Below are 17,604 nucleotides of genomic sequence, written 5' to 3' on the forward strand. Positions count from 1 at the left end.
GAGCACCTGGCCAATATGTTTGGGAGGCAGCAAGAAAGGAAGAGAGAAGAGCAAGTGCAGAAAGCAAAACAGCAAAACCAGCTCAGTTATCCACCAATTCCACAGGCAAAAAAAAACCATCCATGTCTTCCAAGGTAACATATACCAGTCTCCTTCCCTTTCTTTAGCCAACACTATCCAGGATCAGCTCCCAACAGCCTAGCATATCATCACGCCTTTTTAGAATAGTTATCTAAGCTAGCCAAAAAGATAACCAAACCTATAAAATGGTCATCTTGTGTTACTTAGGGTTTTTTTAGATTTCATATTTATTCAAATAATACTACCTATTAGTACCAAATAAAACCACATGTGCTTTACCTTAGAACCACCAGTCCTGTCGCACTGTAAAACAATGTGGGTTTTTTTTTTCAAATGGGAAGATCCAAATGCCACTACATGTGCCCAAAAACTTAAAAATTGTACAACAGCTTCAGCTTAATTTTTGAGGAAGAGAGCAGAATTACTAGGAACAAGGAAAAAAATGTGCTCTGATACACCTTGCTACATAGATGTGGAAGCTGACAAGGTCTGATTTTTAAGGTGCTGAATTCCACTTTCACACTTGAGGAAACTTACGAGAAAAACCATGATAGGTTTAACAAAGGGTCCTCATGTGTAAAAATCCTGCCAATCTGATAAATCTTTTCAAACTTGAATTAACACAAACTTGAATTAACACTTTTTAACCAAGGGCTAATGCTTTGAAATTAATAACTGAAACTTTACTAATACTGGTGCTCATTAGCAGTATTAAGACAAAATAGTAAATGCTAATCTATGCCTGTCAACATAAATTAAATGCATACTTAGTCGTTATAATAAAGAAAAATATGCACTAACCCAGAAAATCAAACCATCTCGCTATGTTTTCCCGATAAATTCATTCATCATTTTCTGTTGTTAAACTCATTCCATACATTTCAGTTCCAGATATTGTCAACACTTTCTTACAGTCCCATAACCACAAGCCAAGCTCAGCAGGTGCAGAGGACTATTAAAACTTATATAAAACTATAAACCAGTTTGGTTGGTTGGTTTTTAAAGAACACTGCTCACTGGGCCTTCCGAAGCATAAGCCAATCCCATCCAACACATCTGCATGCAAAGCAGAAAAGCAGAGATCTCGCTTGCCTAAGGGAACACTGCTTCTGTTCAGAAAAGCTTAATGCCTCGTCTCTGAGCTCCACTGTTTCCTATCTACAACTAACAGGTCATATAAGCCTTTAAAGGGTCCTTGAAATCCTCTCCAGAGCAATCATGCTTCCTCCTAATCAATTCCAGTTGCCAAGCAGTAATTTCTTGGGCATTCATACATCTCCTATTCAAAGCATATGTTTTGGCCTCAAAGCCATTCATTCCTTCTGCCACCAACAGACATTCATTCAGCCCCATTCAAAGATGTAGCTGGTCAGTTAGTCAGGCCACCTTCCCGAGAAATGGGTGCAATGGTGCCTCTAGTGAACTCTGAGTCCAGAACATTTTAAAATCCCCACACACTGTCCATGTTTACTCACAGGTGTATTACAGAGTTTATCTTTGATCTTTTAAGGTTTTGAAACAGCTATCAAAGTCCAAACAGAAGAGTTCAAAGCATTATAGTTTGAGATTTCTGTGTCTTTTAAACATTAATTGTAAATAAAAATCCAAGAGGAAGCCAAAAAATGAGCATATAAAGTGTACTCTACCTTCCTGACCCGCTTCCTCTGACAGACAACAAGGAATATTATATACTTTTAACTACTTACTACAGAGCACAACATAAGTTAACATGATGGTAGGCACTGATCCGGAATACACATCCTTGTGCAGAAACAATTAAACTGGCACATGCCTACTCATTCCAAAAACGGTTTGAGGATGATCTGAGGTAAACAGATGCACTGATGTTATCATGGGCTTACTGTGCGTAAATTTTGCAGAATGCCTAAACATTTGCAGAGAATTCAAACTACTTTAAACTTCTACACTGGCTTGGACAAAGGCAGATAAATATTCATTAAATGAATTGGGAATAAGTCAAGAAGCATGATTAAAAATAAAAGCTTTAGTAAAAAGTTAGATAAAGGTCACTGCTTCTAATACCAATACATCAAAACTTGATATTTAAATGTAATAGCTTATACAGCTATTATACAGTATATAATAAGCAAGTACTCACAGTAGTTTGCCTGTGGCTACAGTGCCCATTTGTATACGTAGCAATACCTTTAGGATTAACTTAATATAACTGTACATATATTTTTTGCCAAGTGAGACAGTATTTTACCTGTGCACATAATGCAGCTCATGTATGGAATGTATAGCAAGCACCATTTCACCAATGTAGAACCTAGCCATATCTTCAGGAAGCTTGTCTTCAAACTTGCTGAGAAGTGTCAGTAAATCACCACCAACATAGTAGTCCATCACTAGATACTGAAAAGCGAAAAATAAAGCAGTCAAGTACAGAAACACAGCTGGTAAAAAAAAGAAAAAAAATAGAGTTCATTAGGCAATCCCTGAAAAAAAACCTTTCACTGATTTTTTTTTTCCCTGTGCCTGGGGAAACCAGTCAAAATTTGTAATCTTTTTAATTACTTTTATTTGCTTATTTAGTGTAAAAAGATATCATATTCCTTTAATACACAGGAAGGATGACACATCAGTATTCAGTTCTTATAATAAATAAAAAAAAACCCCAAGACACGGCAGCAACAAACAAGTAAATCAGTGTGAGTTTATTTCTGTTTTATCTACAGTGTCACACAAAGAAAATGCTCTAGGATCACCAAAATTAATGGAGGTTATCAACCCTTAAACAGGGCATTTCCAGATGATGCAGGGAAGAAAAAACCAATAGTTAAAAAGAATACTTAATGCAATCTAGTCCAAAATATATCTTTTATTACTACTTTTACTTTTGGCGCCATTTTAATACTACTAGTTGTTCCAAAAGTAGGACTCATCATATCAACATCTTCAAATACTCATCTTGGCACATGCCACATCATAGATGCATAACATAGCTGGCAGGACCTTGATGACACTATAGATTAGGGATGCCCATGACAAGCTAGAAGCACTGTCAAGCCAAAGGCACTACAGTGGGAAATCTAAAAATCAAACATTAATGCCCTTTTGAATATATTTCAATGAAAAAGTAAACAGCCTCCTAGGCCCATCAGCCATTATTCTATCCACGGAAAGGACCAGCACAGACAGGGTAATGTGAAAGAAAACAACTCTGACTTGCTATTTGTTTCTCATACCACATAAAAATAACTACGGTTTTAGTTATTTCCTAGCAGTATCTACCTAAATACAGACAACAAATATTCAAGTATAATGACTTTATCCAGTACTACCAGTCCTGAGCAATTCTGTTCACTGCTTCCCAAAATGATTTGATACCTGGTTTTAGGAATAACTTTACTTATTCTGGAATTAACTTTTCAAAGCAGTCATCTTATCTTTCTCCTCAAGGTAAAGTTACCTACAATCCACTGTCCCTGCCACAGATTTATCTTCCACAAGGGAAGCAAATTAAAGAAGATAGGAACCCAAAAGAATATAAAGTGCAATATTAACCATTCCCTCACTCTCTATTGGCTTAGAAGACTGACTCCAAAAGGCATAGGTTTTGATATTTTTCTCCATCTTATTCAAAACATAGCTTAACCTGACAGGAAAATTTCACCACTTATGTTGAAATTAATCAGCCCATATTGCGCAACCATCAAGGAATTTTAAACATGTGTTGTAACACTGTACACATGTAACAATTATGTTTGAAAACAAAAGGCTACAGATAGGAAGCAGCAATCTTTTAAAAGGGATACTGTATTAAAAGTATTCTATCACACATTCAAGGCTAAGAGAGCTTCTAGAGCCTTCTGTGGGAGCTAAAGTATCCTGCCTAAAAGACAAGGTAACACACTTTCCTCAGCTCCCACAGCATTCATTAATCAGCAAGAACTCAGCTGACTCATGAAATGAGGCACTTGGATCAGAAGAAGATGATGAAGCCTCTTCTGTAAGAAAGTCAAATTTTACTCATCTCCCAATTCACAATCTTCTTGCCAGGAGGCACTTCTCCCTTCACATGGGGTTAAAATAAAGGCTATTCTGATGCTGAAATCTGAGGTATCACATTTCTTCCAAGGAAGTGACTACATCAAACACAGGGAGAGTAGTTGGAAATCAAAGGAAAAAAAAAAAAAAAGACATCAAAATACTCTCTCATGAATACTCAGAAGCCTTTAAAAGGTTGTCAGCAGGCAAACACACATAAGCCTTTCTATGTGAATGAGACTGGAAAATAAAGTTTGTCTGTTAAGTCACAAAAAGACTAACAGATCTGAATCTGGAAGAACTTCAGGTACCATGTATGTTTCTAATATTCATGGACTATGTTTTACCTATACCATACGGGCTTCAGCGAAAATCACCAAAGGCTTACTTAACCTATCTTGACTCAAGTCGTCTCTATGAAAGCTTTCTAAAACCCACACTAACATTTCCATGTAATGTCATTTAAGAACTGACTGTTTAGAAAACACTACCACGTGGTGTATTTGCCTCTAAAATATTTTAAAACTACAGGAGCAGAACCAGAAAATCAATTCCAGAACAGAATTTTTCTAGAATTTTGTGTTTCTTGCTTATATTTAAGTTCTGCATCATCACATGCTCTACTGATATTAAATAAAGGAAATAAAACGCCAATTACTTTTAAACCCAAATTACTTCTAGAGTCTCCAAGGGCAGCTACTACTTTTCTACCTTAACATCTTACCTTCTCATTATTTATCTCATTCTGAACCCTTTATCATGCAGCCAGAGGAGGATGGCAAAGCCCTAGGTGTTGGAAAGACACCAAGGTTCTCTTTCTGCTTTGGGATTAGCTTATATGTTTTTGCATTTTAAAAAAATCACTAATTTGAATGCACAAATATCACTAGGAGCAGATACCAGAACCTACAGCTTTCTTTTTCAGAGGACCAATGTCCACTCCAGGCTGGAGAACCAGGCTCTCTTGTCTGTTCTTGTTTTGTTCTCAGCTTTGCATTCCCACTCTACAACGATCAGGGATGAACAGCACGGCTAAAATGTAAACCAATCTGCCCAGGTTCTAACACGGCAGCACTCTCTCAAGATGTGATAAAACATGGCTATAAACTTCTTCAAGCTGAGCACAGAACTGAAGAGAAATCTTTTAGCCTCTGGACAAGTAAACCACTAAGATAGTATGGAAGAGAACCTTCTGCTCTGTTTTTTGGATGAAAATCACACTGAAAGGTGTTTCACTTTTTCTTCAAGCATCATTTACAATAGAGTGACTGAGATGCAGATACACCCCATCTGTGAGCACCAGACACAAGATGGATGCTGAGTAACAGACCAAACTGGAAGGCAGCATCTTAGCACATGCAGAACTAGATCTCAGGCATGCTGGGAATCTGCTGACTTTGCCTGCCAGGCAGAGTTGTTGCTTTCTTAGATACTGGATCTCAAATTAGATGCTAGATGTCTAAATTCTGCTGTCAAGTGAAACTTCAACATCTAAGTGTCTTCGGGAACTTCAGGAAAAGGAATGTATTATATTGCCATAGCTTGCTTGGAACAGATTTGTGTAAGATGGTATCAACACCACTATAGCCCTCTCTGTACTGTCATTACTACTGCTTGCTACCTTGCACAGCTAACAATTTTTTGTTAGGTAGCTGCACTCTTACAAGCTACTTGGAAATACGTTACAGGATCTTAGGTTATTTATATGCAAGTCTGAAGGGTCTTTGGTTCTGAGGGGATTTGCAATTACGAGCTGTCTTCATGAGGCAGTGCCACAGATAACTAAAATTTGAGAGGTTGAAAATCTGGATTTATCACAATGAATTCAATGGACATAAATGAGGGTCTAAGACCTGACTACTTATTTGCTTGTGATGTGCTTGTTACTCTGAAAATACTTTTAACATGACGGTCAAAATGATTTGTTTTGTTTCAGCACTTGTGAAAATGTTTGAGTATTTTCTGTTTCATATGCCTAGTTCTTGAACTCATTGGCAGCCTTTTATCGATACCTTTTTATTATTATTTATAATCATGAGTTGCTTCTGCAGTACTATCTAAAAAGGTTAAGAAGGTGAAAACTTTCACATTACAACTATGTCAGTGAAAGAAATAGCAGGTTTGCAAACCCAGCCTCAAGCAGCCACACAGAAGCTCTATGGTTTAGTATAACTGCAATATGTTGGGGCTTTACTGACTTTGCTCCTGACCACTCTCTCTCGACTCCCATGACTAAGGTAAACATAGCTTATATGTTATAGCTCTAGTAACCCATCATTAAAAAAAGTAATATGAATAATGACTTTCTTTATAAACAGTTGCTGAAGTCTCTCAAACTACTGAGATGACCAAACTGCTACTTTAAAAACTTATTTTATTTAAATATTTTTAAGAAATAGGCTGTTTTTTTCTTCAGGCTTTTAAAACACCAGTATAATCAGTTTTATAAATAGAGTTTTAAATTACTTTCGCCATTTTTAAACAAAATCTTGCTTCAAAAGACATTCTGAAAGTTTAAAATAAAATTAAAATACTTCTTACTCTGACAGAGTTAATACCTCTCAAATTATTTAGTCACAGCATTATCCAATATTTTATGCAAGGTAGATTAGTTAATTTAAGGTGCTTAACTAAACCTCTGTATGCTATAGTACTACATGACTTTCTCAGTCTCCTGGAGTTAGTCAGTCCCTTTCAAGTTTTTCTTCAAGGAGAAAACAGGAGTGTTGAAACACCACTGCAAGGCATGAGGTGGACTGATTTATTGCACTAATATCCTTAAATGTACTAAAAATAAAGTTCTTTCATAACCGAAAGCTTTTATTTGCTGATGAATCAAACATACCAAATAGTTCTCATCTTGAAAGGCATAGTGCAATGTAGTAATCCACTGACAATCTCCATTCACCAAGACATTTCTCTCCTCTCGGAAGCAAGCTGTCTAAAGGAAGAGAGAGGAAAAAGCCATTGTCAACATCAACAAGTAGTTTTCACAGGATGAATATATATGGATGTTTTATGGGATTATTTAAAATTACTGAACAGAGGTCTCTGTTCATTGGAATTCAGTCTGCACAAGTGACAAGCCAGGGAATCTCTGCAGGCTCGTAGTCAGGCATTCAGTCACGCTAATCCTGACTGCGACCTTAAAAAAACAAAACCCCCAAAAACAATCGACACACAACACACACATCCCCAAAATGCCCACAAACCAACACCGAATCTTTGTTTCATAATGTATTTTTAAAAGCCAGAAAAATGATAACTTCTCACTGCAATCTGTAGCAGAAAGAACACGGCTTTAGGAAAGTAAGCCTGGTTCTTCTGAAAAAAATCTTTGTGAAAAGAGAGTTTCACATATACTTTTCTTCCATTACAGTTCCAGTTCCAGACACTGCCAACACACTATAGGAAATAAGAGATTTTACTATTACTGTCTTATCTTTGACAAGCATAATACATTTTCATTTTCAGTCTTTCCTCTACTTCAAATAGCACACTGCAACACTTCAGAGAAGCAAGCTCTGTGTAACAGGTTTTCTCAGCATCTTTACATAAAACCAACTTTCATAAACTTCAAGTGAGTCATCCTTAATGAAAATATATTAACGTTTTCATTGGATCAGAACCATCAAGATGCGGATCTGACGACTCTTCCACTACTCTCAATTCAGAGAGCCATTGCTAGGATATTCAGTAGCTGCAGATTCAAGTGTTTGGGTTCCAGACATTGATGGACTTTATTTTTCTTTTTTGTCATTGCCACTTGTCCAGATGTCTTAGAAAATGTACTATGGAAGGCACATGCCCAGGAAGCCCAATCCTTACCATATACTTATCTTACAAAGGTATCTCAACCATTTTTCCCCACCAAGGAAGCAAAAGCCAATTTACATTCCTACTGAAGGCAACCGTACTGTAGCCACATTGTGAAGTTAGTAATTACTGGTGCAGAGAGATGTCAATTGTAACTAAACGTTAACTGACAGTGGTTTAACGGTTTATGAATGCAAGGCCAAAGTATCACTCTACAAACAGTTTGGCAGCAACAGCAGCTCTAAGTAATCCTACTCCCTGCCCTCAGCACCAGAGCACAGCACTTCTCAGTTCTTCTGGCACCACAATGTGAGCAGGCTGCCAACACAGAAAACTAGTTTGTTTATTTTCAAAGACATCAGTTCCTTGATCCAGTTCACTGTGCAACCTCAAACAGCCAGGGAATGTTACGAACACTTCAAAAACCAGTAATGCTGCTGAACACTTTGCATCATGAATTCAAAGTATAAAACACTCTTTCTCTGCTTACACTAGCTTAAAAGGCCTTGAGACGTGCCTTGAAAAAGCATGACAGGCTACCTAACCAGCCAGTCAGGACTTATTTGGAACTGTCAACAGTAATATACTAATGACTATGTATTTTGCTGTCAGAACAATGAATACAAATGGTCCACCTTATCAACATAAATGCCATATCTACTTTTGCTTGCAACCCATTTAAGGATGTCAGCTGATATTCACTAATCTTTCCTGTATTTTAGCAGCTTCTCACCGTATTTTTTTTTCTTGCAGCTAGTACACAAATGAGTAGCGTTTAGATAATTTTTTACATTTACATTTATTAAGTCATACAAAACAAACATAACCCAGTATGTTCTGCTTAGACCAGTCATACAGTGGATAATAAAATACCTGAAGTCTGCTCTTCAGTGGAACTGCCCACTTAAGAGGCTACTGTATCTTCGCAGGCTTCAATTTAAAAACTAACAAGTTTTAACACATCTGGGAAATTTTAACACCCAGATGTTTTATGAACTTGGTATGCAGGTTATAAAGTCTTGCTTATCCGGAAAAGCCAAATCAAGCGAGCAAACTGATCAGGAAAAGACAAAGAGGCACAGCAGCAAAACCAGTTCTTTTATTATCCTTTGCAGATGAGGAAAATCAGCAGAAAGAGATCTTAGCTGGACTGTTACTTGTCTTACGTGTGTATTGCGAAAACTATTGCTCATTATACATCTTTCTTGGTGGATAACCCTTTTCTGTCTCTTGCCCGCCTGCGAGGGTAAGAGGAGTTAGTCGCGTAACTTGAAGACAACTTGTAAACAGCTGTCTTCTCAGGACATCTGTACATGTAAAAGTTTCAGCTATTTAAGTAAATAATTTAATTAAGTCACTTTAAAAATGACTGAAGGAAGCCAGCATAGCTGTATTTCCATTAGAGTTTGGGAGCTCCCTACAAGCATTTGGGTTTAAAACAATTCTATACTGACCAATGAACTAACCCAACTGAAATCTGTGTAGAAAGGGCACCAAATTTCCCCCATACAGGGGAAGGATTCACGCAGAACTGCTGATGCAGCAGCCAAGAGTGTGAATTCTCCTGACAGCTCAAAGAACAGGCAAGTAGCAGTGGCTGCCGCTGCTTGTAAAGAAGAGCATGGGCTGATGGACGGAGTGTGACTAAATCAGGCAAAGGCAGTGGTGAAGAGGTGCTTAACAAGGAGGAGAAGATTTATTCACAGGAAAAGAGCTGGCACTGACTCACTGAAAGGGAGGGACTAGGAAGGGTAGGCTGGGGGGAGGTGGTGTCAGGAAGGGGACAGAAGAATGGGACAGGGAAGGGTCAGCAGGCTCAGTCCTCAGCAAACAACTAGCCTTCGCCCCTTAACAGAATTGCTGCAAGTACCAATGCACTACATGTGTTTTCTCCTCAAACCTATTGCTCATTTACCTGCTGACTTATGTAATATTACATTTGCCATAAGGTTTTCGTCTACTGTGCAAGAGTAGAAATATGCCACTTCCCACAGCATATTCTTAGTAGGTCCTTTCCTAATCTGTGAAGTACCCATTCACATTTACATAAATTGTTGTGACAGTGTATGTCTCCTTTCCTCAAAAATACCTTTCTTAAACACATTTACCTTCTTAACATGTTTTGTTTTACAATGGGTCTGTGGATTCCAAAATATTTAGTTTCACCAGTTCTATAAATCCTGTTACAAACTGTAGGATGCAAGGCTCCTTAATGTATGCTTTCTGAGCACAAGACCTTTTCATAATGTTTTAGTATACAGCTGTGAATGTCATAGTGGCACCAATCTCAGCTTTCATGTAGTCTTTAACTTGCCTTTATTGTAAACAAAAAAACGGCCAATAAATTCAGGGTAAGAACTAGGGCAGACTGTCTGGTGGATGAATACACAGTAATACTAAGAACAACAGATGCCTGGAAGCGACTGTCAGACTTGATTGCATTAGAACAGCTTAAGAAAAAAAGAAAAAAGAATGAAGCTCCTATGGTCATGAAATAATTCTTCCTAATCTGGAAGAGCTTCAATGTAATTTTCTTAATGCCATTTTAAAAATTCTCTGCATTAAAGAACCATATTACTTACCTCTGCCCTTTTAAGCATTTCCCATTTATTTAGAATTTTCATTGCATAAATGCGCTCTGTACACTTCATTTTAACAACTGCAACCTGAAATAATAAGATACCTTTATTTAACAAAAGCATGGTCAGAGAAATACAATTTTCAAACAGCTTAATGTTCACAAGTCAATAAAAAAATTACTAAGGAGTCAGCGGTCAATTCACATATTGATAAAACTATAGCTCGAATCTTTGCTCCTTCTATATTCCTCCTGCATTACTACTATGTGCTTGGTACACAGTACACCATGTGTGGTCAAGTGCTCATGATCAAGTACATGGTGGATGATACGGAGAAGCATGAAGCTTTTCATATGAACATGCATAGTAAAGCTGCATTGTTTGCCAAGAAAAGCGATGCTTGTACACCATGCCTTCAGCCAATGAGGCAACATTTAAAAGGACAGCCTGAGAAAACAAGAAAGGCTGCTGTGAATAGAAATACACTACATTTGACTAATTTGTTTTCACATTTCAGGTTTCAGGAACTTGATAGATATTTGCAAATTACTATGCTTTTGTGTACTATATACAGATATTTTAAAAGAAGCAAAAACAGTATTCATTTAGTTATTCATCATTTTGCTCGAAGCATTTTACTATGCATCCTGTGTATTAGACTTGCTTAGACCGGTCTATTATGAACAGTAGCTGTACAGTGGAAGAAAAACCAGAAGAATACAAAAACTTCAAGGCTTAGGAATGCAAAGACTTTATTTTCACCAAGACTTATATTCTCCAAGACCAAAACTAATTCTTGTAGTAAAGCCATCATTTCCACAAAATTCTTCCAGTTGGCAAAAGAAAAGCAGGCATCGCAACTAAGACAGCAACATTTTCACAGGACTATACATGGACTGCTTGAATATTTCTGCTGCTTCTCAGCTTGTCTCTAGTTCAGAAGTGGAAAACCAACCAGCTTTCATCGCTTCCAACAGAGCTCTGAATAGCAGTGGGAAAACTAACAGAAATCACATCAGCTCGCCTCTTCTGTTGCTTAAAAACTCTATCTGTAAGGGATTCAGGAGCTACAGCATCTCTAGGAAGATGCTGACTATAAACCAAGGTTGGAATAGTATGCCAAGCAGAGCAACACTACACAAAGTCAGAAGTCCTGAGGGAAGAGGGAAATACAATACCTCCCTGCACCTTACCAGTAAAGAAACTCCAGATGAGGGGCACGGGGACAACTGTCCCTCCAGTAACGCAAGAATGGGATATTCTTATTTAGACAGAAATCTCACTCTGCAGACACATACCTAAGCCTTCCACCCCACAGTGAGTGAAGCTCCACTCACCGGGTCACGTAACGGATGAATGACACCTGCACACTGTCATGTAAGGGAAACACACCTTAAGGAAGGAACCAGCAGGTACCCATCACAGGAAAGACATAGGAATCTGGCCCTAAACACAAGCTGGGAAAGACACGGCGTTAAGAAGCAGCTTCTGTAAGCAATGTAGAATATCCACAGCTACACTACATCCCAGTGTCTCCTGGCCTATAACCACCTCCTGCAGACACTGCTTGGGCCGTGGGGGAAGGAGGATTAAGACAAGAAAGTCTCAAATATGTGAGGTTCCTTGGCACATACGAAACTGTTCAACACTGACTTTCAGTAACAGCCTAAAACGTTTAGCCTTGCTCCTAGCCTCATCACGGCCTTGCAATTAAACCCCATTGTAACAGCCGCTCTCCACAGACTTTAATTGAATCATTACCCTGATACACCTGAAGGCACACTGTAAGTCAAACTGCACGTTAAAACCTTTGAGAAACTGCAAGATGCTGACATTACCCTCTACGCATTTTAAACTCTGTTCCATAGAGAACGTGACACCTTTGGCAATATGCCCATCTCCACTGAAGGGCCAGGCCAGAGCGGAGCACCCTTACCTCCTGCAGATGAACAAAAGCTCCGGGGCAGAAGCAATTTGCAAGCATCGCTCCTTGAGCCCTGAAGTCGCAATGTTCAAGTTTCATTACACCACAAAATTAGAACTGCTCAGCCATTTAAGTACAAATGTAGTGCACAAATCAGAACCCAGATATGCATTTACTGCACTTTATTTAAGGCCATCGCTGAAAGCACTGCGGGATGGCAGAAGTTTGAAGCCTGCTCAACTGCTGAGGAATGATGTGAGCCTGGCTCACGGAGGACATGCACAGCTGAGGAGCTGTGCAAACATTAGAACAAAGTAGTAAATGAGAACAGCCCTGGAAAAAGAAAAAAAAAAAAGAAAAAGGAAGCCAAATCTGTAGGATCTATTTAGCAGTTCCCCAGTTGCTATCTATATTAGCGCTATTTATTTTCAACTGAAAGGACTGCTTAAAAAAGCCCAATTTAAACTTTCTGGAGGAAGATAATTGTCTTCTGTGGAAGAAAAAGTAGAATTAATAAAAGGAAAGTTGACTCATGTTTTCACATTAAGTGGTTATCAAGTTATGGCACCAGTAACACACTGCTGCTTCAGTTGTAAGGGCGGCAGTGGGACAGCTTCTTGTGCCAGCAGAAAAATTCATGCAATCATAAAGCAAAATAGGTAGCTCCCCAATAATTTTATCTCTGAAAGGAAAACCGAAAGGTGCAGAAGGTGCCTTACAGAACAGAATTTTGGCCTGACTAGACCTGACTCCTCAACCAACTCTAATCATCTGGATTTTTTAGAAGAAAAACAAATAGAAATGCAAACCCCAAACCTCATTTCTCTCTAAACTGAAACAGGGAAGCACAAAATAAATTATGCCATGATAAACTCAGTAACATTAAAAGCAAGAATACTGTTGCAATATTGAAAAAAATCCCACACTCTTTGTTCCATAGAACACCTCAGTGTTTCCTCAAGTTAGCTTTCTTTTACTTTCTTCACCAGGTAGCAGTATTTCTAAGTTTACATTCGTCACGTAATGCTTTGGCTGCTTCTGAGATGCTGTGGTGTAGTTGTTTTTTCTTACTTTTGTAAGTATTCCTCTTTCTCTGGCATACCTCAAATTCAATTACAATTACCACATTGACCACTTTGCAAGATCAAACAAACCTCTCATATTGCAATTGTGCTAACCATGCAAGATGTCAGGTTTTAAATAAGACGGCTCCTACACTACATACCAATCTACCACATCCACTAACATAATGAAAAATACTTGGTGTTCAGAGGTATTCCAAAAATTTTTACACTGCTACAAATGTCTACTTTAAGAACAAAATCATTGCTTCCATCTTCAGAGTTTAAAAGTCTACTGGCCAAACCAGTGCTCGTGTTATGCACAGACTGTAAAAGACCAGGATTTAATTTTGATGCTCACTCTTCCTTTCCAAGGCTATTAAAACTTACACTGTAATAGAAGTTTAAAAAGAAAAAAAAAAAAAAGAAAAAGAAAAAAAAGAAGTATGTTAAGGATAATGAAAGAAAAAAAAAAAAAGGCACAAGCAGAGGTATAAAATAGCTTCTGAAGAAGAAAATTCAATAACCTAATCTCTTCCAGGCCAGGAAGAGATAACAGCTATGACAGGCACACAAAACCACAAATGTTGCAGAGAAGATGAACAGAGAACAACTATTTGCTGTTTCTCATAACACAGATATTGAAAAGCATCAAATAAAAATGTGGAGAGATTAAGGAAGCATTACTGCTAGGCAACAGTTAGCCACAGGCTGCTGTGGACACCTAAATATACAGAAAGTATTTAATCACATGCTTAATACCCAAGTAGCACACACAGCCGAAGACTCAGTGCCTACTGACCACTGAGTTCCAGGTGTTGTTGTGGAGCCCCTGAACGCTCAGCTGCTGGAAGCCAGCTGGGTTCAGCTCTGTTCTGTCCTTGGATTCTTTTCCTACATCTCTCTAACTGGCTAAAGGGATGGGATGTAGGCTAACTAATCCACACACCTTTGACCCAGAACAACTACTTTTGATACCTGTGTCAAATTAAGACAATTACAACTTAACCAACTTGCATCTCGTTATGCTTGGTTGGAACTGAGAACCGGGGGTTCCAAAATAACAATCACAGAGTGGCCTGGTAGAGAAATTTAGGTGATTCTGCTTTACTAAGTCTTAAAACACTGATAAGGAAAAATTCCAGACACAGGGGTTCCCCCGACACTGCAACCCCCCTTTCCACGCAAGCCTGTATCAGTCTAAGCTGTTGCCAGCTCATTTGATTACCGCCACTGTGACTCGTCATGCCCAAGATCCACAGCAACAAGGACACTGCAATAAAGATCAAGTATGTTTCCTCACGGACCTCAGAAGGCCTCATGAATCCTAGTGCCTACTTCAACCAACTTTAGACACATCAAAAAAATGTATGAGGACTGAGGCTAAAGCATGAGTGAGAGCCAGCTGTGGGAACTACATGTCACAACACCCTATCAGATTTGTATTACTTCTGCCATCCATTTTCTTCCCATAATTTTTGCCTCAAAGCTCTGTTTCACTTGTACTGCAACAAAACAAAAAAAAAAAAAAAAAAAAAAAAAAGAAAAAAGAAAAAAGGAACCAGCGTAACTAAAATGGTATTTTTAGACTTTGGTGAGAACTAGTATATTGCTTCTTGAATCATTTTATAGAAGTATTTTGCTGCATTTTGATCTTCAAGACCCACTTGATACTGACATTCACGTCTGCACTGCGCAAAGCCATCCTAGGACAAGTTCCACCTTCCCTCACACCCCGATAAAACCTACAGGGTGGGAATCTGAGCCAAATCAGCCTCTACAAACATGACAGAATTTCGCACCACCATACTCTGCCCTTTGCATGATGCGATCAGCATTAGTAAGCAGCATCAAGTGACAAATTTTCTTTCATGCAAACAGTAAGTATGATATAAGAAAGCGCAGAAATCATTTAAATGCAAGACTATTTCCAGAAAACAATTAGATAGTTAACTAAAAGACTTCTTGGAAACCATGCTGACATTACTTTCAAATCAAAGAAAAAACCAAAACTAACTAGGGCACTATTCATGTTCATGGCACATTAAACTTCCAGGTAAAACATCCTCAAGGACTGGACTTGCAAGAATAAGGTGAAACTCAAACACAAAAACGTTCTCAGCTGAAAAGAAGAGGAACACAGACATAGAGGTGATAATTCTCATGCAATCAGCTCCTAAGAGCAGGTAGTTAAGAAAAAGACAAACACAACTCTGGAATTCATAGGCAGATACACACCCCTACGATCGGTAAACATTACTGCCTTGTAGAAATACACTCACTGGTAACTTCACACAGAGCCACACCTCAGAGAAATAAACTTTATCTGGAGCAGGCGTGAAGGAGGATATTGAGATCATCAAGGAACTAAAGAGCCTCTCGTATTACCTGGGAATTGAAAAAGCTTTACTTGTTCAAAAAAAAAAAAAAAAAGGTGGATATGATTGCTACCTACAAATAAAATTGGAAGGACGGACATTAGTAATAAGTATAACAGCAGATAAAAGATCTGCTTAGGCTAACAGACAACAAAATTACATGGATAAACCCGTGTAAAATTACCATGAATTAACCTTTGGCAGGAACTTGGAATGGCTTTAGACATTTGAGCTGAGATTTTAGACAAGCCTTTCAACCAGGAGAAGAGACAAAATGTCATTTTAGATGTAAACAATTTATCCGTAATGTCTTATTACCAGATTCATAATTGAATATTACAGTCATTTCCCTCAGTTAAAGCTTGTATATGCCACTTCTGCTGTACTATTTCTGTCTGATGCTATTGATACCTTGGACACCAGCTACTGAAAACACACTGGAGGAACTGCTTTATCCTCCTGATACTCTTGGATATGAAAAGTCTTTCATATGTAGCTCATTAGTTAACAGTTTTAATACTGCATCTTTGAGGAAAAACTGGTCTGGACTGCTGTATCAGATTTTTTACGTCTATTTTACATTTAAAATGAGCAACCAGAGTGCCTTTTGGTAGGGTTCACATGCCACAGTGCACATTTCCAAAGTAAAATCTTTTTTATTATTATTTTTATTGAACACACGGTGCAGATCTTCATGTTGTATATATAAGAAATCACAAGTTCCAGCCAGAAAGGTTTTGCAAAAGAAGAATAAGGCCTCGAATAACACCTAAGCTCTTCCTTAGCAATCGGGGGGGGGGGGGGGGGGAGCTGCAGAGACAACTGGCTGGTCCAGCAGCAGCACTACAATGAGCTGTGTCTCTCCAGCTCCTTGCAACCTGCCTGTCACCATAGAAACTTGCTGCTGCCACACAAACAGACACAGAGCTGGGGAGGACCCAGATAGCAACCAGCTCTTTTGAGGCATTTTCCAAACAAAGCAGCTTCTTTCTTCGTTCATTTCCACAGCAGAAAATAGCTTGCTTTGATTTTTTTTGTGTGTGTGAAGAGCGTACTATAGAAAAGCAGTGCTAATTAAATATTTCTTCTGCATTGTATTCTGAATGCTTTGACTCTTTGAATAGCTGGATGAGAAGTGTCATATGTTGTGTGCAGTACTTATGAATTCTGTTAAATCTACAATGTAGGAAGGTACGGCCCCTGCTGGGTACCCAATACCAATCCCCAAACCTTCTGAATAGGTGAGATAGCCTTAATTGCAGTCTGCAGGCTCACTGTGCCCCGGGTTAATTTCTATCTGTACATAAAAACATTAAACTCGATACCCTACAGCTGTGATTACAAGGTGGAAAAGGCACAAACAGCTCTGCATCTCACTGCCAAGCACGACTGTCCGCAGAAAGCTTAGGTTTTGCATATTCACTTTTGAGTCTCACTGCACCCTTAGCCAGTATCTCTCTCATTACGAACCACGTAATTTATCAGAAACCTGTGGTACACAGGGGATCAGCCTTGTTCTCTCGTTCATTATTTATTTTCTTCTGGAAACACATCTTTACATCTGTTGATTCCAGCTATGACTCTGACTAAGCATCCTGAGTTGAGGTGACATGTGCTATTACTAAACGCTACACAGATCAAGTCTGTACAGAACATCATTTACATGCAAAGGTATTTCTAATCCATCCAGAGCAGTAATACTTAGGTGGGGCACATTAAGAGTTTTAGTTATTTTTGTGCTAAGCAAGACCTAG

General features: G+C 38.5%; 1 protein-coding gene across 13 annotated transcripts in view; it reads right to left on the reverse strand.

The window, feature by feature from the left end:
* Positions 1–17,604, reverse strand: part of CDC42BPB (CDC42 binding protein kinase beta) — a 98,552-nt gene that overhangs the window by 47,288 nt on the left and 33,660 nt on the right. For all 13 annotated transcript variants that reach the window (XR_013929302.1, XM_080394544.1, XM_080394543.1 and 10 more), the window contains exons 3-5: positions 10,491–10,574; positions 6,938–7,033; positions 2,309–2,457 (exon numbers count right to left, since the gene is read on the reverse strand). Coding sequence is in view for 12 of the 13 variants with exons in the window: in XM_080394544.1 (XP_080250670.1) it covers positions 2,309–2,457; positions 6,938–7,033; positions 10,491–10,574 (329 nt within the window). In the remaining variant the exon portion in view is untranslated. The remainder of the gene's footprint in view (positions 1–2,308; positions 2,458–6,937; positions 7,034–10,490; positions 10,575–17,604) is intronic.

This window comes from Falco punctatus, assembly GCF_963210335.1.
Source record: "Falco punctatus genome assembly, chromosome: 7".
Taxonomy (NCBI): Eukaryota; Metazoa; Chordata; class Aves; order Falconiformes; family Falconidae; genus Falco; species Falco punctatus.